Consider the following 25,334-nt stretch of genomic DNA (forward strand, 5'->3'; position numbering starts at 1 on the left):
TCTTTTTGGAAACCTTACAGTTTATTTAAGTGCAAAACAGGGGATGGAAAGAAAAATTACTTTTATCATATGGATGCACGAATAGAAGCTGCAACAAAAAAAAACACGGTAAACGGCCCTCTTTTAGCAGGCGCAGACGGGAAAGCTCAGAAATGTTTGTTTTCTGTTGGTAAATACAGCTGACGAACAGGGTTTGGAGAAACCCATGAGTGCATGAAGCAAAATCAAAATAGGTGACTGCGAAATTAACAGCAGCTCTGGCAACATATTGTGCCACCTTCTGGGACAGACCTGCGTAGATTAAACGTATTTTCGTGGTCCCCAGGCGTACACATGTTATTCAGTGAGCCGTAGCGCCGCGCACACGATGCAGACCTGATCATGTGTTTGTTGACAAGACAAGAAACAGTGTGTACTTTACATTGAACATGTGTATCCCCGAGCCAGCACACAAAGAACCTCTCCACAAGGGTCTCCGCCAGTCTGGGTGCGCAGATGCGCTTCGGGAATTCCTCAGGCGCTATAGTGTGTCCGTCAGGATCTCAGCCCCGTCCCTTGTGATGATAACGGTGTGCTCAAACTGCGCCGATCTGCCAGAAATATTAAGAGTTAGCAGAGGGTAATGTCCGAACCTTGTGGACCGATAATCTCCCCCCCAACCCCCACATCACCACACACACACACTCACCCACTCCTTCCCCAGGCCCACCTTTTATTGTCCACGGATACCGCTGTCCACTTATCTTCGAGGATACGGAACTCCGGGGACCCCTCCATTATTATGGGCTCTGAAAAAAACACAAGAGTGTCACTGGCCTGACAAAGGCAGCGCGTTGCATGTGTGATGTCAGCACAGACTTCCATAGCGCTGCGATGCCCTGCTTAATAAACTGAGCGGGGGACACGCGCCTTCCACTTCCACAGTCGGTTCTATCATTCCACACAGCTACCAAAAGCGGCCCCAAGGAGCTGTGACACAAAATCCTACCAGCACCAAGCTTCTACAGGGCCCTTGGGATATTTTGGGTCCAGCAGTTTATTGTAAATATACTTAAATCACTCGAACAGTTCGTTCCATCGAAGTGTGCCCGTGTTGTTTTTATTTTTATGGTAATGCGCTCTACAACGATGAACCAATTTATTATTTTATTACGGCCTTGAGGTCTTAACGTTCAGATGTTTTCCAAATATTTATATAAATGCAAAAAAAGGATAGAGCGCAAAACGGACAACGAACCCGTTACTGCCGTGTAGGGGAAGACATGCTTACAGCCTGGGTTAAAGAGCTAGCCCCAAGAGGGCACAGACACCGCAGGCGGCGCTGTGGCATCCGCTGCCCAGTAAATGATGCCAGCGCGTGAACCAGGGACAGCGCCCACACAGCGGAGCGACCCTGCGGGCACACGCCGCACCCTGGCCTCGGGGCGCAGCCTGGGGGATCGCTGTGGCATAGAAGTAAGAAGAGGCGCCGCTGACCTACTGTAAACGCCATGCCCTCCTCCATCCGCAGGTCACTGGCATTAGCTGCAAAAGAGAAGACACGGCCTTAGAGGGGAGAGGACGCAAGCGAACAGGTCAGCTCGGCATGCAGGAGTGTGGAGAGCGTGATTGTGAGCACACATTAGCACCTTCACAGGGTACCACTGGCATTTAAAGGACAACAGCCCCCACCCACCCTTCCATTCCAGCACCCACCCCTGCCTCGGGGAATGGAGGGTACAGCGCCTCGCACTGAGCACGTTTTCAGTCAGCATCATTCCCAGATTCACCATTTCACACATTCATGTATGTCAGTTCCATGCATTGGAAACAGTCACCCCCTGCCAGGGTGGGGATAAAGTCACGCGCGGGTGCATTTGAGAAACACTGGAGGCACGCAGGGTGCATAGAGAGGTCACGGGGCCCCCGAGCCCAGCAGGAGACCCTCGCCCTCCCCTCTGCACGCCGAGGCTCGCCTCTGGGGCCTGCCTCCACCCCCCCCCCCCCAACGCCCCAGACTCCAAATATTTACAGAACGCCAAGGACGTCCCGGGAGGTGCGTGCACCCGGCCCACCAGAGCCCTCCAGACCATGAACCCCCGCGCTGCTTACCGTGGTGCCAGACCTCAGGGTGCCCGTGGAAGTAGGACCCGATCCCGTGGCCCACGAAGCTGGGGCAGACCTGGAACCCGCTCTGCTCTGTCAGGCGGCTGCATCCACGCCATCGGGTCCGGCCCACGAGAGGGGAGACAGAGAAAACAGGAATCATCACTTCATGTGTGCGTACAAGACAAGCAATACAGTCACGTGGCAGGCGGCCTGAAAACAGCAGCAAAGCACCTCACAACAACAGCAGAGGCAAGCAGGTGTTACAACTTCGGTGAGCGAGAGAGCTGAGCGGGCTGCAAGCAGCCTCACGTGCCTGGGGTCGGGGTCCCTTGGAAGGCCCCGGCGCGCTTGGGTAGAGGAGCACTGCGCCAGGCCTCCCCTACCTGTGCTCCGGTGGCTTGGCACACACCTGCCTGCCCAGCAGACAGCACCTGACCCCAGGTCACGGCTCAGGTCCCTGCTCTGACCTCCCCCACCCCTCTCCGAGGCCCACGCAATGTCCCAGGGCAGACCCCCACTGGAAGGGAGACTGAAGGCTTAGCAAGGATGGCAGCATTCATGCATTCATTCTAAGAGGCCTGTGGCGGTGCGGAAGCCACAGACCCGATAGAAGGGAGCCAGCCCCACACTCGTAGTGGCGAACAAGCGCCAAGCAGGTAAACGCTGCCACTAAAACTTTCACAACTTCCCGCTTCGATTGCAAAAGCAAAAACTGAACGTGGGGTCACCATTTGCTGCTTGTAAGGCGAGCACTCCTGAGAAGGGTGTCTTGAATGTACCCTACATGGGGCTATTTTCATTCTTCAACACTACTGGCTGCCGCACGGCAATGTCATCACACGCCACTTCAAGTGATACATAACACGCCTGTGAAATACATTATAATCACACTGTCCTATGTACGTTCGTAGCAATCAGATGAATACAATTGCTATGGGCGCATTGGCTATGTACAATCATTTTCGGAGCACGCGAGGCAGGCTGAACAGCAATATAACACGTCTGTGGCTGTAATCGTGTATCTGTGTCTTATTTCACTGCTAAGCAGCAATCATGTTCGTTAGTAAAACCACTTAAAACCCTGTAACGTTTCACATGAACACACCGGAGACAAGATATACACGGTTGCAGCAATGTACATATCGTACGGAGGAGCGGGCGGTCCATCATCTATAGGTTCATTCATAGGAAAACCACTTATAGGTCTCACTGAACGGCGCACATGCGTTACCTACTGTTACCAGCTCTTTAAAATATATTTGAAGGGGGCATTCACTGCGCCATGGGGAGCATCTCTCGCTCATCTCATGCTATCCATGGCTATTTGGTATCATGTCACTCCAACGGAAACACTGCATTACGTCAGACGTGGGACTTTTACACCCCAGAAGTACTGTGAATTGCCGCACATTACAATATTTACCCCACAGGTGCATTGTATAAAGAAAACCAATCCTTTATAATAGGATTTCTACTGTAGCCGTGTTTTTTTAAAATGGTTTCTTCAAACTGGACTCGAAATGGAAACAAGACATATTGGCTTCGACAATGCTTGTTTGCTTAGCTAATAACGTTTGCACTGTTCCCTTCGTCTGTATGAAACTTCGAAAAAGATGTGATCGACTTCCGGGGCATCCAGAAAGTTTTCCGCTACTGACGTTTGAGGTGTTGCGTCACGCCTTTCAAAGGTTGTACAGTAGAGCAGCTGTTTGGTACACGAATCCCCGACCCCCGGCAAAGCGCGAGAACAGCGGAAGTAGGATGTGCCCGCCTGGGAGGCAAGTCCTGTGACTTTCTCCAGACTCTGTCCAATACTGTTCTGTGCTTTTGCTATAACTTTAAAAGCAAAACAATCTGGCCAGGAAGTGGTCAATGGACTTTTCGGGGACGCGGACTAGTTGCTGGAAATGAACAATTTAATAATTCAATCACATTTGAGCTCTGCAACTCTTTTAAAGAAACCCGTAGAGCCCACACTAAAGCAGCCTAACATTGTCTACATAGAGCGATGCTGGTCACTGAGGCAGCACGGGCGAGGGGGCCTACACCCCCACTTTAACAGCTGGAGGGGGTGGGTGCACCGGGCTGCATGCGCAGGGGAGGACACTTGTACACATTGTTACGGCTCCTGTGACTCGGTCACACGGTACAGATTGACTGTGTGTCTGGTGAATTGTTTCACGAATAATCCTGTCCAGCCACCCTGTTCTGTTTTTCCTATTGTTGAGATCCGGGTTGGTCAGATGTAGGATCCAATACCTTTACTGTTTCACAACCTGTGACTCGATGGCAGTCGCTGGGCTCTAACCCGAGGCTCATAAACACAACACATGATTTACAATCTGATGGCTGAGGCAAATCAGAGAAGACCGCCCCTCCCCTCACGTCAAACACTTTACTGCTGAGACGAGGGCACGAGGATGAGGGGCCAGCCACCATAAACAACCCTAATAGGAAGACGCTCTGGATTAACAATGGAAAAAATATTACTCAGCACTCAATGCATAAAAAATGTACAGCCAATCACGTGATCACATAATGCGGATCAACATTCAATCAGTATAGTTAATAATACAGTGATGAAAAAAGGTTCTTGAGGTAATTAAGAACCAAACTTTATTATTCATGCTTCCCACAATACATTCATTCAAATGTAGCCAATTTGAGAAAGACACTGTGTTTCGTCCTCTTGGGACTTCTTCAGGGTTAATGAGTTCTTGATGGGCGGCACAGTGTACAATTCCTGTAAGATCCTAGTCTTTTCGATATGGTCGTATCTGAGGGGTTTTATGACCCAATACTTGTATGACGGATAATCTTTAAAGAGTCTAAATTCTGTCAAGTTAGGAAAAGCTCAACCAAAAGCAGCCATGTTTCATACCTTTTGCGTTCTTTTTAAAGCCCGCTCTGTGCCTAGGTTCTATGTAACACGGGGACCATTGCTCGTGAAGATCTCCTGTTCAATAAGGCATTTTCTGCTCGAGCCACTTTACAGAGGTAGCCACAGCACTGCTTGGTATTCAGCGGTACCATAATCTGTACAGTCCCCTCCCAGGACTCGGGGATGCTGTGCTTGTCCTCGTCGCGGAATGATCCCACCGTTTCATAGAATTTCCATGCAGCTTTTTCATTGTCCATGACCCGGAAGTGTATTCTCTCCTAATTCGTCTCTGGTTAGGATGCGAGCAAGACACACTTTGTAAACAGTGAAATAAAGGTTACACGAGAAGCTGTGATGAAAATGCACAGAGCAGGGTTGCAAAAGAACGGCAATGGTTCTGAAACATATCTGCTTTTGACTAAACTGTTTGTCACTTGACAGCATTTCGAGTCTTTACCCATCCTACACCACTTATTTGATCACAAAGCCCTTCAGATACAACTATATCGATAACACTAGGATCTTACAGGAATTGTATACTTTACCACTCACCAATAACTCATCAGCCCTGAAGAAGTCCCAAGAGGACCAAACAGTTTGGCTTTCTCAAATTGGCTACCATCGAATGCATTTACTGTGGGAAGCATGAATAAATAAAGTTTGGATCATAAATTAATTTCAAAGTCCTTTTTTTTCATCATTGTTTCATTTAATGACACCAGATGCTCACAATATACGACTGCAAGAGAATAGCATGATGGAGCAGTGGAGTGGGGGAACACATTCAACAAGAAAGCATGGAAGGAAAGACAGAAGGTAGAGAAGCAGGGATGGAGAGAAGGATGTAGAAAGCAACGGATGCTTTGATGGAGAAATGGATGCAGGGGTGGACTAATCAGGATGGAGAGGGAGAAGTATGGATGGACAGATTGACAGAATATATGCTAAGGGGTGGATGAAGAGAAGAAAGGATGCATGTAACATACACCAATTAGCATTATTGCTTTCCGAATTTCCTTGAGGGACCATCGGAACGAGTGTAAGACTCCACCGCCCCACTCACTGTAATTCGGAATATGGTCAAAAGTGGGATTTAGTTTATGTTTTTGGCTTCTCCCTGATTGGAGGGCCCATACCAGCATGAACAATGCCTACATTTATTTAAAAAAATGTCTGTTTTTACTGTTAGCAATTGAGTACTTTAAAACGAAGTCTTTAAATACTGAAAGCGTCAAGGACTGCAACTGAAAGTTCGTGGTATTTATATACTACAGTCGTGACATAGTCAGAGGCATTATACTTTGGCATACTGGGTTTAACCACCGTAGAGTTTGCAGGGTGTGGCCAAAAGTCCCGAACCTGTGCACAGGATAGAAGACCATGGCGTGGTCAGCACGCACGGAGGGGAGGTGCAGTGAACACAGACCATTTCTGGCAGGCTCCAGTGAAGGGTCAGCAGAGACCATACCCAGCACTGGGGAAGAACAAGAGTGTGTACTGCACAGGGAAGATCTAGCTCTGCGCCCACAGCCCCCACAATCTGTGCACTGTGGGTTCTGTCAGCGGTGGATACATTTATCATGCCATGTTCTTTCTTTATATTCCTAATAGGTGCTGTTGTGTTGTCACTGAGGGTATGTGAGGTAGGTTTCTAGAGATTCTGTTTTCAGCATTTGGTAATGGACAGTGTTTAAGTCACCTTCTTTAATGTCGCAAGAGAATAAAAAAAATAATATATACATTAGGGGGGGCATTTCCTAGGTCTGGTCTGCACTCGTGCTTTTGGCAGCTTCTATTTACACACATCATCTGTTTTCAGAACTGGCGGTTGTTAGACCTGTCTGCCCCTGTGAGTTCCCTCACAATTATTATTTATTTTGTCCCCTTTGGCATTCCAGTGAATCCAGTTATGTATTTTCTTTTTTTAATGTCCACCAGAATTTTTCCAGTGTTCTCGTGGGGGCTAGGTGTTTCTTGGGCCTATTGTTTTACCAAGGCCTAGTTTTCCTCACAGAAAGCAACTGTTAGAACATGATTCCTAAAATGGTGGCTACTAACTGCCATAACGGTCACCTAAGGGTGGCAGACCCATAGGCTAGCATGAGGAAGGTTCCAGAGCCAACTAGTAGCTTCCAGGGGTCTGAGGCCAGCCTATAAAAGGCCAGTGACCAGGGAGCCATTTTGGGACAGTATTAGAAGTGACCAGTGCGGAAAGAGGCGACTTGAGGAGGAGGATATCACACTAGTAGTGACAAGATCGACCTTTGGGGCCGGCTGTTGCTCTACTGGGAAGTGACCCCTCATAGGCTGACCAAACCCCACTGCCACAGCAACCATATTAAGAAACAGAAGACTCTGTGGCAAGTTTTATAACCATCAGTGACTCTCGCAGCGTGGCTCTCAAGTGACCTGTGAAGTCCTGCCCTGAAGGCACATGTGCAGTGGAAGCGAACCTGGACACAGCGACACTCTGAATGGTAAAGGAATCAGGGGTCAAGGAGTTAAAACTGCCGCGACTGCAGCACATGAGCCCGGAGTCCACATTGTAAAGAGAAGCGGCGGAACCAGCTGTTGACCTTACCCGAAGGAAGCGCCACTGCCGTGTGGGATCCCTGTCGTGGGATCGGAAGCAGAGGAAGAGCCCGGCTGAACCGTGTTGCCACCCGGAGGAACCTGAGGTAGCGTCGGAAGAGGCGGGGAGACTGCAGGAGGAGGCCGGACGGGGGCGGAGCCTTCGTGCCTGAGGAGAGCGTCTGCGAGGATCAGGAAGCGGCTCGAAGCGGCGGACTGAGGCAGCGGTAACGGAGCAGCGGTTCAAGGGAGAGACAGTGGCCGCCGACACTCGTATAACGCAGCACAAGTGGGCAGAGAAGCCAAGACACCACAAGTAAGCGTGGGAGAGTGGTCGGGCGGGGAGGAGCAAACGAGTCCCTGCCGGAACTTACCCCAAGTAGCTGAACAACCGGGGACACTTAAGGAGACAGCAAATTACCTGTGTGACACTCATTTAGGAGATATAGCAAACCCAAGTCAATCCTCTCAGTGAGGGGGTGATCCATGTGAGAAACTACCTGCCCATAACGGAACTTGTGAGGGAGAGTAAGCTGGAAGCCGAGGGGCTTCAGGGAAACGGGAGGTAGCGAACCAAGTGGGGATCACCAGAGAGTTCTGGGGGAACAAAAGGTGATTGGTGGTGAACATCCTGGAGGGTGGAGGACACAATATCCAAAAGGCTGGCAGCACCTGTGTTTACTCTGATGGGCTCAGTGGTTTAATAAGTTTGTAGGGTGTTGAGAGCTGTTCTTCAGGGATGTAATATCTTGCTTGTCTTCTCCAGTAATTCAACTACTCGCACCAGAGCCTAATCGTGATTGTATGAAGCTGTGCGGGGGAGCTGCACCTGGCGAAATGTAATGTACCAGATATGATTTATTGTAAAGAAGCCTGTTTAATTATCAACCCGAATAGATGGGGAATGTAAGAGATTGCAACTCTAAGTTGTAGGGATTTCTCAACGTGACCTTCATACTTGGGGGTAGAGAAATACTGAAATTGCCAAATGAATTTTGCGATGAACCAATAATTGAATGTGATAAGGTTAAATGATCTGAAACTGAAACCCGGCTCTAAAGAAAAGAAAGATACATCAAAGAATTTTATAAAAGGAACCGGTATTTTTCTAAATTGGTGTGGTGTCATTATTTTGGTTGCCCATTCACTGGGTTACTGCGGGTGAGATTGTAAGCACTACACAAAGCCTCGAGGGGGTTTAGCTGATCCTGCTCTGTGCCAGGCTACCCTATGTAGTCTAGAAAAACCTAGGTCTAACATAATTGGTGCTTCAGCGGTGGGATAACGGGTTTGTGCTTACAACCACTTATTAGTAACACAGTGCTTACCACGGGCCTACACCTGGAGTTTTCTCCAAGCGGTCTCCCAAATTTAAATTTTGATTTTCCAAATTTACTCCTGGTGGTGGGTGGAGGTTGTCCTCAGATTACACTTCTTAGTTCTCGCCTGAGTGCCCATTTGATACCATATTTGAAAAATGGAATTGAACCTTGAAGAGATAGAAACCTACACTGTGGCCCAACTTAGAGAGTGGTGTCAACGACAGGGGGTGTTCTTCAAGAAAGGTGCCAAGAAAAGCGAGTTGCAGACAAGCTTGAGGGCATGGGTGGAAGCTCATACAGAGGAGGATCAGGAAACAGAAGAGAGTGATAAAGACACTGTCCTTGGGGCAGACCTGCTGTACCAAACTGAAGGGGGGAATCTGCTGACAGGTCCCAGGACATTTTCAAGGGAGGGCAGCAGTGTCTCAGTGAGGAGCCTTACCGAAGCCGAGCTGGAGGACAGGAGGGAAGAGAGGAGAATGAAATTGGAGTTAGCCAGATTAGAAATGGAGAAGGAGAGCAGGAGGTTGGCCCACGAACTCACACTAAAGGAGCTAGACTTTAAAGCCTTAACATTAGGGTCCCCCAATCCTAACAATGGTGGCAGCGAAAACAAAGAGATCACCAGAGAACCCAGACCCTACTTGCCCAAGGATGTCATTGCTAGTTACACCCCAGGTGATGATATTGCCAAGTGGCTAGCCGCCTATGAGGTCTCCTTAAGGGCCCATGGGATCTTGGAAACCCACTGGGGGGGTGGGCTGTATAAGTACATGCCACCTGCTGGCAGGGATACCTTGTTGGCCCTGGAGCGGGATGAGCAAACCCACTACCCTACACTGAAAGTGGCGCTGTTGAAAAAGTTTGGGCTAACCCCGGAAAAATACCGTCAGAAGTTTAGGGGGAGTCACAAATTAAGCACACAAAATTGGGTGGATTTCTTGGATTATGCAAAAAAAAGCCTTGGAGGGTTGGGTGAAAGGCAGCGAGGTAGGGGACTATGAAGGTTTATATGACCTCATACTCAAGGAACACCTACTCGAGAAATGCTTTCCCGAGCTGCGACAACACCTGGTGGACAGCAAGCTGACCAGCCCCAGGAAGCTTGCTGAGGAGGCGGACATCTGGGCTAGTACCCGGGTGTCCTCGAAGGGGACTGGAGGGGATTCCCAGAAGTCCGGACAGGGCACCCCCCAGAAGAAAGAGGGGGGAGATAATAAGAGGGAGTTCTCAAAAGGTCCACAAAATACTTCTCAAGGAAGGGGCAGAGGTTTCACCCCTAAGGCTAACCCGCCCAGAAACCCTCATCCTGGCCAAAGCCAGCAGCCAAGGGTTGTCCACTGCTTCGAGTGTGGTGGTGTTGGACATTATAAGGGAGATGTCAGATGCCCAAAGAGACCACCCCCTCCCACCGGAGGCAAAGCCCCGGGAGTAGCCAGTGTAGCGCTCGGGAAGGAGTTGCCCTTAGATAAGGGGGGTGAGTGGGCGGGTGTCACCTTAGTGTCCCTGGGAGAACGGGAGATGGTTCCTAAGATTCAGGTGCCCCCAAATACTACCAAGTATGGGCAGTGGATCGCCATCAGTGGCCAGAGAGGGGAAGCTCTGAGAGATACAGGAGACAGTATGACTATGGTGAGAAGTCAACTGGTGTCTCCAGAGCAGGTGATTCCCAATGTACTCCACCCCGCCGCGATGGCTGACGGCAGAATGGGCCACTACCCCGTGGCCGAGGTTCCCTTTGAGTGGGAAGGGGTTGCAGGTTCACTTCGAGTTGCCGTAAGCCCTGCCGTGCCAGTTGATTGTCTGCTGGGGAATGACATGGAGCACAATGCTTGGAGGGAGGTGGAATACCGGACTCATTCTGAGATGCTGGGTACACCTGACTGGGCCTGTGTCAGCACAAGGTCCGCGACTACCCGGAGGGGGAGTTCGCTTACGCTGGAGCCTGGAACAATGGCCCAGCCCGCTGCCAGAGAAGAGAAGGACAGTAGGCAGGAGGAACCTGCCTCAACATCTCTACCTCGTGAGATAGATAGGCCACCTGCGGAGGTGGATCTAGAGTCCACGGAGGAGAATGTTACTTCCTTGGAGAACCTACCCATCCCTGCTGAGTGGCATGTGGAGGGAGGACCTTCCAGGGAGGAATTCTGCAAAGCTCAGAAGGAGTGTCCTACTCTTGAGGGGCTGCGGCAACAGACCAAAGCCCAGGCAGCAGGGAACGTTGTAGGGAACTACCAGATTTACTGGGAGGATGGAGTCCTCTACAGTGAGCCCAAGGCACCCGGACATGGTTCATCCAGGGCCTTGGTGGTCCCTCAATGTTTTAGAGCCTTTCTTCTAGAACTGGCTCACGAGATACCCTTGGCAGGTCACTTGGGTCAGGACAAGACCTTTGCCCGGCTTGTCCCCCACTTTTACTGGCCTCGGATGAGAGTGGCGTCTGATACCTACTGTCGGACGTGTGTGTCTTGCCAAGCTAGTGGGAAAACAGGGGTGAAGCTGAAAGCTCCCCTGGAACCACTTCCAGTCGTTAGCACCCCCTTTGAAAGGGTGGGCATCGACATTGTAGGGCCATTAGATCCACCAACTTCAGCTGGTCACAGGTTCATCCTGGTTCTAGTGGATCATGCCACAAGGTACCCAGAGGCAATTCCTCTGAGGACCATTACTGCACCTGCAGTGGCAAGGGCTCTGATGGGGATCTTCACCCGAGTGGGTTTCCCCAAGGAGGTTGTGTCCAACAGGGGGACCAACTTCCTATCAGCTTACATGCGGGCTATGTGGAAGGAGTGTGGTGTTACCTACCGGTTTACCACTCCTTATCACCCACAGACCAATGGTCTTGTTGAAAGGTTTAATAAGACCTTGAAAGGCATGATAAGAAGTCTGCCTGAGAGCCTGCGGAGGAAATGGGACGTCCTCCTACCCTGTCTCTTGTTTTCCTACAGGGAAGTGCCACAGAAGGGAGTGGGCTTCAGCCCCTTCGAACTTCTGTATGGGCACCCTGTACGGGGTCCTCTCAGCCTGGTGAAGGACGGATGGGAAAAGACTCCCAGGAAGCTTCCCCAGGACGTGACGAGCTACATGCTGGCCTTCCGGAGCCAAATGGCCAAGTTGTGGAAGCAAGCTTCTGACAACTTGGAAGCCAGCCAAGCAGTAATGAAGGAGTGGTATGACCACAATGCTCACCCAGTGGAACTGGAGCCTGGACAAAAAGTGTGGGTGATGGAACCTGGAGAGCTAAATGCCCTCCAGGATCGTTGGACAGGCCCCTTTGAGGTATTGGAGAAAAAGGGTAAGGCCACTTACTTGGTGGACCTTAAGACCCCGAGACAGCCCCACCGGGTGCTTCATGCCAATCGCCTCAAGCCACACCATGAGAGGCCCGAGGTCGTCTTGATGATGGTGACCGATGGAGCAGAGGAAGAGGAAAGCGAGCCTCTCCCTGATCTTTTCTCGTCTCAGGAAAAGGATGGGTCGGTGGAGGGAGTGATTCTCTCACCATCCCTGACTCCTGAACAGCAGAGAGATTGCCGCCAGATCCTGGAGCAATTTTCCTCACTGTTCTCCCTTGTCCCGGGAAGGACCCACCTGTGTACCCATGATGTGGACACAGGAGACAGCTCACCTGTGAAGTCTAAGATCTACCGGCTGTCAGACAAGGTGAAGGCCAGCATCCATGGTGAAGTAGCCAAGATGTTGAAGCTAGGAGTGATTGAATCTTCCAATAGCCCTTGGTCCAGTCCGGTGGTTTTGGTACCAAAAGCTGCCCCACACCTGAATTAAGATTCTGTGTGGATTACCGAGGACTAAATTCAGTAACAAAGACTGATGCTCATCCGATCCCCAGGGCGGATGAACTTATTGACCGGCTGGGAGCTGCCCAATACTTAAGTACCTTTGACCTTACTTCCGGGTACTGGCAGATTTCCCTTACTGATGGAGCAAAGGAAAGGTCAGCCTTCTCCACGCCTCAGGGTCACTACCAGTTCTGCGTGATGCCCTTTGGGCTCAAGAACGCCCCTGCCACTTTTCAGCGGCTGGTGAACAAGGTCCTTTCTGGTATGGAAGCTTTTTCTGCTGCTTATCTGGATGACATTGCTGTCTTCAGTAGTAGCTGGGAGGATCATTTGCAACACTTGCAAGCTGTTCTCCAGGCCCTGCAACAGGCTGGCTTGACAATCAAGGCCAGCAAGTGTCAGATCGGTCAGGGGTCGGTGGTGTACCTAGGCCACTTGGTGGGCAGAGGGACGGTGCAGCCCCTCCAGGCGAAGATCGAGGCTATCATGGCCTGGGAGCCCCCCAAGACCCAAACTGAGGTCCGAGCCTTCCTGGGCCTCACTGGTTACTACCGTCGTTTCGTGAAGGGGTATGGCACCATTGTGGCACCCCTCACTGAACTTACCTCCAAGAAACAACCTCGACGGGTAGTCTGGACGGAGGCTTGTCAGCGAGCCTTCGTGACTTTAAAACAAGCATTGTGTACTGCTCCAATACTTAGGGCTCCTGATTTTTCCAGAGAGTTCATTGTCCAAACAGATGCATCAGAACATGGCATTGGGGCAGTGTTATCGCAACTAAATGATGAGGGCTTGGATCAACCCGTGGTCTTCCTATCAAGGAGACTACTCCCCAGGGAACAGAGGTGGAGTACTATAGAGCGGGAAGCCTTTGCGGGGGTTTGGGCTCTGAAGAAGTTGCGTCCATACCTGTTTGGCTCGCACTTCCTGGTTCAGACCGACCACCGACCCCTTCGTTGGCTGATGCAGATGAAGGGGGAGAATCCCAAGTTGTTGAGATGGTCCATCTCCCTACAGGGAATGGACTTCCGGGTGGAACATCGGCCTGGAGTGGACCACGCCAATGTAGACGGTCTCTCTAGGTATTTCCGCCTTAGTGTTGAGAACTCCCAAGGGGTTGGGTAGCTCTCCCCACTTTCAGCTGGGGGGACGCGTGTTAGACCTGTCTGCCCCTGTGAGTTCCCTCACAATTATTATTTATTTTGTCCCCTTTGGCATTCCAGTGAATCCAGTTATGTATTTTCTTTTTTTAATGTCCACCAGAATTTTTACAGTGTTCTCGTGGGGGCTAGGTGTTTCTTGGGCCTATTGTTTTACCAAGGCCTAGTTTTCCTCATAGAAAGCAACTGTTAGAACATGATTCCTAAAATGGTGGCTACTAACTGCCATAACGGTCACCTAAGGGTGGCAGACCCATAGGCTAGCATGAGGAAGGTTCCAGAACCAACTAGTAGCTTCCAGGGGTCTGGGGCCAGCCTATAAAAGGCCAGTGACCAGGGAGCCATTTTGGGACAGTATTAGAAGTGACCAATGCGGAGAGAGGTGACTTGAGGAGGAGGATATCACACTAGTAGTGACAAGATCGACCTTTGGGGCCGGCTGTTGCTCTACTGGGAAGTGACCCCTCATAGGCTGACCAAACCCCACTGCCACAGCAACCATATTAAGAAACAGAAGAGGGGGAGGAGCCTAGCTCGCGACCGAGATGGCCGCGTTTTAGCTCGGCTCCGTTCAACCGCCTGTTTTCTTCGATTATCCTGTATTTCTCCTGCCCCGGGAAGCCCTCCTTGCTGTGTTTCTGTATTGCGGGCACTTTGCGGACACTTACCCGTTGCTCCGGTGATCCTGAGTGCTGTCGATCCTGTGCGGTGGTCCCGCTCGGAGCCTTCGGGGCGGACTGGCCTGGACCTCCTTCCAGCGACGGGACGTGACGGAGCGCGATGGTCGGCCCTTGCTGGCGCTGTGGATCTGGTTGCAGAGGCTGATGTGCGAATAGGCCGGCTGTGCCCGTTGGCGGACCCGACTGGCCTGGGCCTTGGGGTGCGGGCGCTGCCTCCTGCGGGAGAGCCTCCTCGTTTATCCGGCTTGGTCTCCCCCTTTGTTCCCCGGCCCGGCCATTTTGGATTTTCCGCCCGGGCTCGGAGAACGGGGCCGGTGGCACGAGGGGGCCGACGACCATCCTTCTTCTGGTGGGTCTCCTTCCTGCCTTGGGGCGCCCCGCCGCAGTTCGGCTGACCTCCTTTTGCTTTGGTGTTGCTCCGGCCGGGGCCCCCGACGACCGAGGGCTTGCTGGGCTCCTAAGATGGCGGCCGACCCTGAGAGTCTCCGCCGGGCCTGGGCGAGCACTGGGGGCCCGCCGCACGGCCCGGATGTCGGATCTTGTGAAGGGTTTCCTGCACTTCAAGTTGTCCTGGATGCACTATACTCCTGGCGGTCTTCCGTGGCTGCGCCTGTTTCCCCTGTGGAGGCCGACCCACTTTTCGAATTATACGGGCCCCCATCGTCGGATTTGGCTTCCTCGTTGCAGGGTACGGCTGGTGTGCTCCTGGTCTCTGTGCCTCCGGCGGAGACCGCATCCTTGGATTGGAAACTCTCCGACGCCCTTCGTCGACCTGCTTTGTTTCCTCGGCCGCTGGTCTGCGGTCCGTTTGCATCCTGTCCAGGCTTCGATGATCCTTTCTGTTTCTCATCGCGTCGGCTCCCCGGCCGGGGCGCCTGTGCCGACCCAGCTGGGCTTGCCTCGTTGGACCTGTCCTTAGAACTGTGCCTGCGGTGCGAAGGTTGTACCGTAACTTTTTTGTATCCTCCGTATTTTCTTTCACGTTTCTTCTCAGGACTGCCGCTGGACTTACTCCTGAACCCTGTGTCCCTCGTCGTTTGGACTTTGTTTGTTCGGATGATTACAACCTTGGACAAAAGCGGACAGGGCTGAAATGACTTATTATAGGCGGTAGTCTTGTTTTTGAACTAGGACCGACTTGTGCTGTTGTGATGTTGAGTAACTTCGTGAGACTCCTGAGACTCATCCTGATATTACCTTCCCGTGGGCCCTGCCTCTCCCCTTTTCACAGGTGGTGGGATGGTTGCAGATAATCCTGTTTTTTCGCCCTCTCCCGTGTGTATTGTTCCCTCCTTTCCCTGGCCCTTCTCTTTTGCCCTGTTTCTACCTTGTTTCTTTCTTCTATATTTCGGGTTCTATTTAGGGCGACAGGCACGCTGCTGGGGGGTTGGCCGTAGCCTTCTGCAGGGGTGTAGGGTGGGCTTGTGGGGTGGGTGGGGGGGTCTGTTGCTGTTTTTTGGGGGGTCTTTTTCCTCCTTTCTTCTCCCTTTTTGGTTCTATGGCCCTTGTGTATCCCTTCTTTCGGGGCTCTGTCTCGTCGTCTGTCCCCCTGGTGTCTTTCTGGGATATTTTTCCGGTATCACGATGATTCTGATTTGCTGGGTGTGTTTTCTTTATTTTTAATGTCTATTTTGTACCGGGTTATTGTTTTCCTGTTTCGTCACCCGGGGGCGGGTGTTTGGGTAGGAGTCCCTTCCTTTTCCTTCTTTCCCCTTCCCTTCCCCCCCCCCCTTTTGTGGGGTTCTCTTCTTTTATTGGGGGTACATTTCGTATTGTTTTCGTAATTGGGTCCTTTTCTGTGCTGTTCGGTGGGACGGGTGGTGGCTGCGGTGGGCGGGCATTGGATGATGTGTGCAATGGCCTTTCCTCATGTCCGTTGTTTTGACCGGTGCTTATTGGTATGCCTATTTCGTATTTGTTTCTCCTGTGTTTTTTACGATCGTTGTGTTGCTGCCCGCCGCGGCCCCACCCCTCTGGTTTGTTTCTCGGCCCGCCATACTCCTGTACTCCCTAACCCGTCCTTTAAAAAATAAGAAAGCTACCTTTCTAATTCTTGTCTCCTGTGACCGCTCTAGGATGCTTGTCATTTCTCCTGTTTCTTCGCCTTTGTATACTGTGATACTCTGTGCATTGATCCTGACATTCTGCTCTGTGGTGGCCAGCCCGGTGGGTTGTAGGCCCGTATTTGTGAGCTCTCTCTGTACAATAAAGGTTTTCAAAAAAAAAAAAAGAAACAGAAGACTCCGTGGCAAGTTTTATAACCATCAGTGACTCTCGCAGCGTGGCTCTCAAGTGACCTGTGAAGTCCTGCCCTGAAGGCACGTGTGCAGTGGAAGCGAACCTGGACACAGTGACACTCTGAATGGTAAAGGAATCAGGGGTCAAGGAGATAAAACTGCCGCGACTGCAGCACATGAGCCCGGAGTCCACATTGTAAAGAGAAGGGGCGGAACCAGCTGTTGACCTTACCCGAAGGAAGCGCCACTGCCGTGTGGGATCCCTGTCGTGGGATCGGAAGCGGAGGAAGAGCCCAGCTGAACCGTGTTGCCACCCGGAGGAACCTGAGGTAGCGTCGGAAGAGGCGGGGAGACTGCAGGAGGAGGCCGGACGGGGGCGGAGCCTTCGTGCCTGAGGAGAGCGTCTGCGAGGATCAGGAAGCGGCTCGAAGCGGCGGACTGAGGCAGCGGTAACGGAGCAGCGGTTCAAGGGAGAGACAGTGGCCGCCGACACTCGTATAACGCAGCACAAGTGGGCAGAGAAGCCAAGACACCACAAGTAAGCGTGGGAGAGTGGTCGGGCAGGGAGGAGCAAACGAGTCCCTGCCGGAACTTACCCCAAGTAGCTGAACAACCGGGGACACTTAAGGAGACAGCAAATTACCTGTGTGACACTCATTTAGGAGATATAGCAAACCCGAGACAATCCTCTCAGTGAGGGGGTGATCCATGTGAGAAACTACCTGCCCATAACGGAACTTGTGAGGGAGAGTAAGCTGGAAGCCGAGGGGCTTCAGGGAAATGGGAGGTAGCGAACCAAGTGGGGATCACCAGAGAGTTCTGGGGGAACAAAAGGTGATTGGTGGTGAACATCCTGGAGGGTGGAGGACACGATATCCAAAAGGCTGGCAGCACCTGTGTTTACTCTGATGGGCTCAGTGGTTTATTAAGTTTGTAGGGTGTTGAGAGCTGTTCTTCAGGGATGTAATATCTTGCTTGTCTTCTCCAGTAATTCAACTACTCGCACCAGAGCCTAATCGTGATTGTATGAAGCTGTGCGGGGGAGCTGCACCTGGCGAGATGTAATGTACCAGATATGATTTATTGTAAAGAAGCCTGTTTAATTATCAACCCGAATAGATGGGGAATGTAAGAGATTGCAACTCTAAGTTGTAGGGATTTCTCAACGTGACCTTCATACTTGGGGGTAGAGAAATACTGAAATTGCCAAATGAATTTTGCGATGAACCAATAATTGAATGTGATAAGGTTATATGATCTGAAACTGAAACCCGGCTCTAAAGAAAAGAAAGATACATCAAAGAATTTTATAAAAGGAACCGGTATTTTTCTAAATTGGTGTGGTGTCATTATTTTGGTTGGTCATTCACTGGGTTACTGCGGGTGAGATTGTAAGCACTACACAAAGCCTCGAGGTGGTTTAGCTGATCCTGCTCTGTGCCAGGCTACCCTATGTAGTCTAGAAAAACCTAGGTCTAACAGCGGTGCTTTGGTTCAATGAGAAATGTGTCTTATTTTATATACCCCTTTGTCAATGTTACACTGTATACATCAATGTCATAAAAACAAGTTTTCTAGAGATCAATGCCATAAAAACATGTTACTTAACCTTTGGTAATGCCTAATCTGGTAGAGATTCTATCTAGCAGCAGATTATTCACCTTCAAATTATCTCCAGGTGTCAGACTAGGTCGGGAAATTTGTGATGAGCAGTAGCCCTGTGTGCCAGTAAGTGGTGCAGTTTGGCTCCACATGTCATTAGGTGTCGTTCGCACCAGAAGTGAAGTACACATTGTCTATATAGGTGCCAGCCACCTCAGTGCACTGACGTCATTTTCTTTTTGCGGCTGTCCAAGTCAAGAGCGCAGAGCCACGAAGAACACTGACCACTGGTGTGGAAAGCTAGGGCACTGAAAAGGGAAAGGCCTGTCCCTAGAAATTCATTTGCAGAGCGGGGAGGATGGGTAGGTAGATAAGGAATCTTCAACTAGATAAAGCCTCTAAGAAATAAAGCATTCCCGAAGGTAAGCAAATTGTTCATTTGATAGAGACATCTAGCCGCAGATTTCTTACCTTAGAATAGATACCCAAGCAATACCTCCGGGAGGAGAGGGAGGGGGGGAGTGGGGGGTGGGGTCTGCAAAACAATTTCACAGCAAAAAGTCTTTCAGAATCGAACAGGTAAAGTGCCCGTCCCGATGGACCTGACTGTCCACAGTAGTGTTTTGTGAACGTGTATAGAGAGGCCCATGTTGCTGCCTGGCAGATGTCCAGGACAGGGACTCTGTGTGCTAATGTATTGGTTGCAGTCTTGGTTGGCTCTGGTGGAATAAGCACGTTGCCCTCAGCCCTAAGCTCTGGAACACTCTCCCTCTAATGATCTCTTGTCAAGAGTTGCATCTACTTTTTCGCAAATCTTTAAAAACATGGTTCTTCGCACTTCAATATCTGAAGCTTCATCCCTACTATCCATGACTGTTTGTTCTATCCCTAGTGCCTTAACGCCTTTGGGAAAAGTTGGTGCTCTATAAGATCATCATTCATTCATTCAGCGCTCCGACATACCCATGAAGAGTTGGCCATCCACCCAGAACTCTTTCGTGCAGTCAAGGTAGAATGACAACGCAATTTGTTGGTCCACATGGTGAAGCCTCTCCTCTTTCTTGGAGGGATGTGGTGGACCGCAAAAAGTAGGCAGGATGATGGACTGGCCTACATGAGAGGGAATGACAACTCTCAACAGAAAGGAAGCTCTGGTGGGAAGAATGAGCTTGGCTGGGTAGATGTTCAGGTACGAAGGCTTAGATCACATAGCCTGAAGCTCACTGACCTCCAGGCAGATGTTATTGCCACCAGTAAGTGAGTCTTGATGTTAAGGAGCCCGAGAGGACAATCGTGCATTGGCTCTAAAGGACCGCACATCAAAAAAGGTTAGGACCAGATTATGGTCCTATTGAGGCATGATGAAGGGCGAAGGTGGAAATGTGTTGCAAACCTTTCAAGAACTTATTTACAACAGTGGATTTGAAGAGAAATGGCTCATGTGGCAACCAAAGAATGGCTGAGATAGCAGACAGATACTCCTTGAGGCTGCCCAGAGCACAGCCCTAGTGGGCAAAAAAAGGTTTATGAGAGGGGAGCGGAAAGAGGGCTAAATTGTTTTTCTGCACACCATGTCACAAACATGCCCCAATGGCAGGCATATACAGTTTTAGTGAAAGGACACCTGGCTGCCAAGATAACAGTGCAGACTTCAGGCGGAAGGTCGAAAGCTGACAACTGTCGCCCTTCAATCTCCATGCATGAAGGCAGAGCTTTGGCAGATTCAGATGGAGAACTCTCCTCTGCTGCTGCGAAAGAAGATCCGCCCAAAAAGGCAGCTTGATCAGAGGACCGATAGCCATGGTCAACAGCTCCGGATACCAAACTCTCTGAGCCCAGTCCGGAGTCACAAGGATGACTTGGGCCCAATCAGACAAGTTACTTACCATTGGTGCCTTATCTGGTAGAGACATACTTTAGCTGCAGATTCCTTACCTTTGAAATTCCCGGGCATCAGACTGGATCCGCAAGATATTTCTTTGAGCAGTAACCTTGCGCGCCGGTAGGTGGCGTCGGTGGGCTCCGCCGTTGTGACGTCTGTTTCACCTATATAGGCACCACCTCGGCGTGCTGACGTCAGTTACTTCTCACAACTTTCCACAACAGACGCGCACACCCATTAAGTGCACTGACATTGGTGTGGTTCTGAACAATTAGGTCCCTGTAAGGGGGTCTGCCCTAATTCTAAAAACCTGTCCGAAGTGCAGGGAGGATGGGTGGGTCGATAATAAATCTGCAACTAGATCATGTCTCTACCAGATAAGGCATTACCAAAGGTAAGTAACTTGTCCGTCTGCGACATCTAGTCGCAGATTCCTTACCTTTGAATAGATAGCCAAGCAATAGCAGCCCTGGCCTGAGGAGGGACTGTTGACAAGTTTAGACCAGGAAGTTCTGCAGGACAGAGCGGACAAAAATGCAGTCTCTTCAGGCTTGACTGTCCGAGCAGTAGTGTTTGGTAAACAGGTGCAGGGATGCCCACTTTGCTGTTTGACAAATGTTGAGGATTGGAACTCCATGTTGCATTCCTGTGGTAGCAGCCTTTGCTCTGGTGGAATGAGCCCTTAAGCCTTCAGGAGGCTGCTTTTTGGCCAGAGATTAGCACATTTCGATGCCAAGGATGACCCATCATGAAATAGTCATCTTCTGCACTGCACAACCTTTCTTTGAATCAACATACCCCACGAAGAGTTAGTAATCCACCAGGTACTGTTTTGTGCTGTCAAGGTAGAACGACAATGCTCTTTCTGGGTGCTGACGGTGGAGTAGCTCCTCTTCTTTAGAGGGGTGCAGAGGAGCATAGAAAGTGGGCAAGGTGACAGATTGTCCCACGTGAAATGGTGTCACCGCTTTCGGTAAGAAAGAGGCCCTAGTGCGAAGCACCAACTTATTAGGGAAGATGGTCAGGTAAGAAGGCCTGGATGACAGAGCCTGCAATTAGCTCACCCTCCTGGCAGAAGTTAATGCCACTAAAAAGGCTGTTTTGATGCTAAGCAGCCAGAGAGGGCTGTACAGAGGTTTGACTGGAGCACACATCGGGAAGGTGAGAACAAAATTAAGGTCCCACTGTGGCCTAAGGAAAGGGGCAGGATGGGAACATATGTACAAACCCCTTGAGAAATCTATTTATGATAGGGGATTTAAATAAAGAGGGTTGGTCTGACAGCTCCAAGAAGGCAGAAAGGGACAAAAGGTATCCATTTAGAGTGCACAGAGCAGAGCTATGCTGGGCAATGATCAAAATAAAGAGAATGACTTGAGAGAGGGAGGTAGAAAGAGGATTAATAGATCTTTCTGTACAATATTTTACAAATGTATGCTTCCAGCTGCCAAAAAAAATTACAGACATCAAGAGGAAGGTCTAATGCTGTCAACTGTCACCGTACAATCTCTATGCAACAAGGCATAGAGTTGATTGGTTCGGGTGACAGAAGATCTTCCCAAAGGGGCAGCCTGATCAGATGATCGTTGCTCAGATGTAGAAGCTCGGATACCAGACTTTTCATACCCAGTCCGGAGCCATAAGACTGACTTGGTATTGGCGGAAAGGGGTGCAGAAGGCCTGAGTTCCACTCAAGATGAAAAGTGCAGCTGAGTGAGTGCAGTCTTAGAAACTCCAGTATGTAAAACTACTGATATTGTCCATTCTCAGCGGAGGTGAACAGATCTAACTAAGGCTCTACCCACTGCCAAAAGAGACCTTGCGCCACCTCTGGATGGAGACGCCATTCGTGATCCGCTAGGCATCGAAAGCTAAGTTTATCTGCCCTGTTGTTCAGAGAACCTGTTAGGTGTTGAACCACCAGGAAAATGCCCTGCTGTTTCAACCACGTCCTCTTTGACATAGGGTTCACAACCTCACCCCGCTCTGTTTGCTGCAGTACCAACTGGCAGTGGTGTTTTTCATGAACACTTGAACCAGCTTTTCCTTGATTGAATTAAGAAAGGCTTTTAATGGCAAGTGAATCGGTCGGAGCTACAACAAGTTGGTGTGGGGTCCTGATTCCGCCAGAGACCAGAATCCACTGATTTCCTCCTCTCCCAGATGGCCGCCCCATCACAGCACAGGAGTGATGTATCTTTCACTACTGTGTGGTCTGGTTGGGGAAGGGAGAGGAGTCTGCATTGATTCAATATTAATCTGTTAGCCACCACTGCAAGCCCTGTTCAGTTCTCTCCACTGGAATTTTAAGTCCCACTGCAGATCCTGCATATGCCTGCGGGCATGTGTCACAAGCAGATGCAGGAGGCCATGACACTCAGAAGCCTCAGTCATTCTCACCGAAATCCAGGATAGAGGCTGAAACATCTGTATCATAGACTCAATATCCTGGACTCGCCATTCTGGAGGATAAGCCTGAAACTGCACAATGTCCAGAACAGCTACGATGCAAGGGAGCATCTGACAGAGGGAGTCAGGTGTGACATCAGCATGTTGATAGTTAACCCCAGTGAGTGCAAGATGTCTGCTGTAGTCTGGAGGTGGGAGAAGATAGCCTGGGGGCAGCCTGCCTTCAACAGCCTGTCATCAAGATAAGGTAACACATGGCACCTCTGATCGCTGCAATTGGGCTGCAACCACGGCCATCACCTTGGTGAACACCTGAGGGGCACTGGTAAGGCCAATAGAAAGCATGGAAAACAGATTGTGGCCCACTGTGAACTGCAGGTAACGCCTGTGGGCGGGCAGGACAGGAATGTGGAAGTATGCATCCTGAAAGTCCAATGCTACCATTCTGTCACCTAAGTTCATGAAAGACAGGACTTGACGGAGCGTGATCATTCTGAACTTCTCCTTCGTGAGGAAGAAATTGAGGGAGTGCAAGTCTAGGAGAGGACATAAGCCTATGTCCTTCTTGGGCAACAGAAAGTAGCGGGAATAACAACCACAACATACTTCTAGCATCAGCACCTTATCTATGGCTCCCTTGGCCAAGCGAGCCGCCCTTCCTGACAGAGCAAGGATAGTTGGTCCTCCATCAGCCTTTGCAGTGGGTGGCATGGGTAGAGGGGTAGTCAGGAAGGGAGGGGCATCAGACAATATGAAAACCCAGCTGTCTGATGTTATAGACCTCCATCAGGGCAGGTGATGGCATATCCTGCCTCCCACTGGGTGCCCATGATGGTCAGAAGGCAAACTAAAGGGGTTTAGTGGCTGTGGCTGCCAGGGGAGTGGTGGACTGGCCTGACCTCCGGCTGTCTGACTCACATGCCTGTGAGTAGCACGTCCTTGATCACACAGAGGATGGGAAGCTTGTGCCCCGTCATGCCTGGGCTGGTAAAGACTTGACTGGAAGCCCCTTCCATGGCCATGAAAGGAACAAAAAGTGGACTGGGGTCGATGAGGTGCAAGGGAAAGGCCCAAGGACCTGGCAGTAGTTCTGCTATCCTTGAAATGCTCCAGAGTTGAGTCCTCCTGGTCTCCAAAGAGACAGGCGCCATCAATGGGCATGTCCATAATTAACGCTTGGAAATCCCTGAAAAAGCCAGTTGTTCTCAGCCAGACATGGCGCCATAAGGCCATCAATGAAGAATCAGCTCTGCCAAGCGAGTCAGTAGAGTCCAGCCCACATTGAACTGTGAACTTAGCTGCATCTCTCCCATAGCTTAAGGGAGCATGGCCCGGGCATCCTCCTGGACTAAAGGCAGCACCTGCACAACCAAATTCCAAAAGAAATGGGAGCAATGGCACAAAAGGCATGCAGTGCTCATGGACCACAGTGCCAGACTGGTGGAAGAAAACATTTTCTTTCTTAAGGTGTCTAGCCTCTTGTATTCTCTATCCTGTGGCGTGGTAAGGGATGCACCATGATTTACACAGGAGGTGGAGGCTTGGACTACCAAGCTCTACAGGATAGGGTATTGTGTGAGGAAATTGGAGTCCACTGGGGCAGAGGACAATCATCCTGTTCACAAGAGCCCCTGTGAAGGATTTGTTGCCCAAGTCCCTATCAGGAGGTCTGTGAGGGCTTCACTGAATGAAAAAAGTGTTTCTGAGCAGGTCACTCCCGGCTGAAGCACCTCCGTCAAGACGCTAGTCTTCACAGCCACTGAGGGTAGGCTAAGGTCCAGGACCTCAGCTACCTTTGACACCACCATAGCAAAAGAAGGCCCCTCCTCCGTAGCCACGGTTGGAGAAGAGAGCATGCCAGTATCTGGTGAGGTATCCAGTCTGTCTGCTGGTGTCCACCAACTTCTCCCACCAGACCATGTTGGTGTCTAGGGGCTGGTATTGATCAGGGTCCAACGACCTCTCTCAATCCCTGAGTCCCAGCCCATAAAAATAGGGCTCGGGCGCTTGGAAGGAATGGCTGGGATGAGAATGGGAACGGCGGTGCCGGGAGCATCAGCATCAGTACCGGTGCCGTGGAAGGTCAAGGTGGTATGACTGGCGCCATTCCCGATCCGTCCGTGGATCCATGGTGCCTCACTGGAGCCAGGGGTGAAGCCGTTAGCTGAGAACCAGTGAGGGCTATCCAAAATCTGCAGGGCCTAAATGTGCACCAAAAGTAAAAGTTACTTACCTTCGTTAACGTAATATCTGGTAGAGACACAGTCTAGCTGTAGATTCATTAACTTTTAAATTCTCCCCAGGCGCCAGTCTGGATCCGGAAATTCTTCAGCATTACCTGTGTGCCGTACTGCTCCGCGATGACGTCGACTCCGGTCATGGCGTCAGTGGAGCCATATAAGTCCCCTCTGGCACACAAATGTCAGTTTCTTCTGTGAAAGCTTCCACGCCAGAACATGGAGTCACTGGTTTTGGAAACTGTGTGCCAAAAAGATTAAAAATCTTTGAAACATCAATAAAGGAGAAATATCAAATGGCATGATATTGCACACCATCTTTGGGATAATACTCAACATGGATTTTGAAGAAAACCCCCCAAAAGAATCAACGAAGCACAGGGTTCGTGAAACCTTGCACCCTGGTGAATAACCACCATGCAAGGGAAGAAAACCTTATACTCTAGACACCATTCAACAACAATC

At 50.5% G+C, this 25,334-nt stretch overlaps 1 protein-coding gene across 1 annotated transcript in view; it reads right to left on the reverse strand.

Annotated features, from left to right (window-relative positions):
• METAP1D (methionyl aminopeptidase type 1D, mitochondrial) overlaps positions 1-25,334 on the reverse strand; it is a 953,302-nt gene continuing 927,968 nt past the window's right edge. The window contains exons 9-12 of the mRNA XM_078681565.1: positions 2,092-2,189; positions 1,477-1,524; positions 710-788; positions 1-590 (exon numbers count right to left, since the gene is read on the reverse strand). Of these exons, the coding sequence (XP_078537691.1) occupies positions 521-590; positions 710-788; positions 1,477-1,524; positions 2,092-2,189 (295 nt within the window). The 3' untranslated portion in view covers positions 1-520. The remainder of the gene's footprint in view (positions 591-709; positions 789-1,476; positions 1,525-2,091; positions 2,190-25,334) is intronic.

This window comes from Lissotriton helveticus, chromosome 3_1 (assembly GCF_964261635.1).
Source record: "Lissotriton helveticus chromosome 3_1, aLisHel1.1, whole genome shotgun sequence".
NCBI lineage: Eukaryota > Metazoa > Chordata > Amphibia > Caudata > Salamandridae > Lissotriton > Lissotriton helveticus.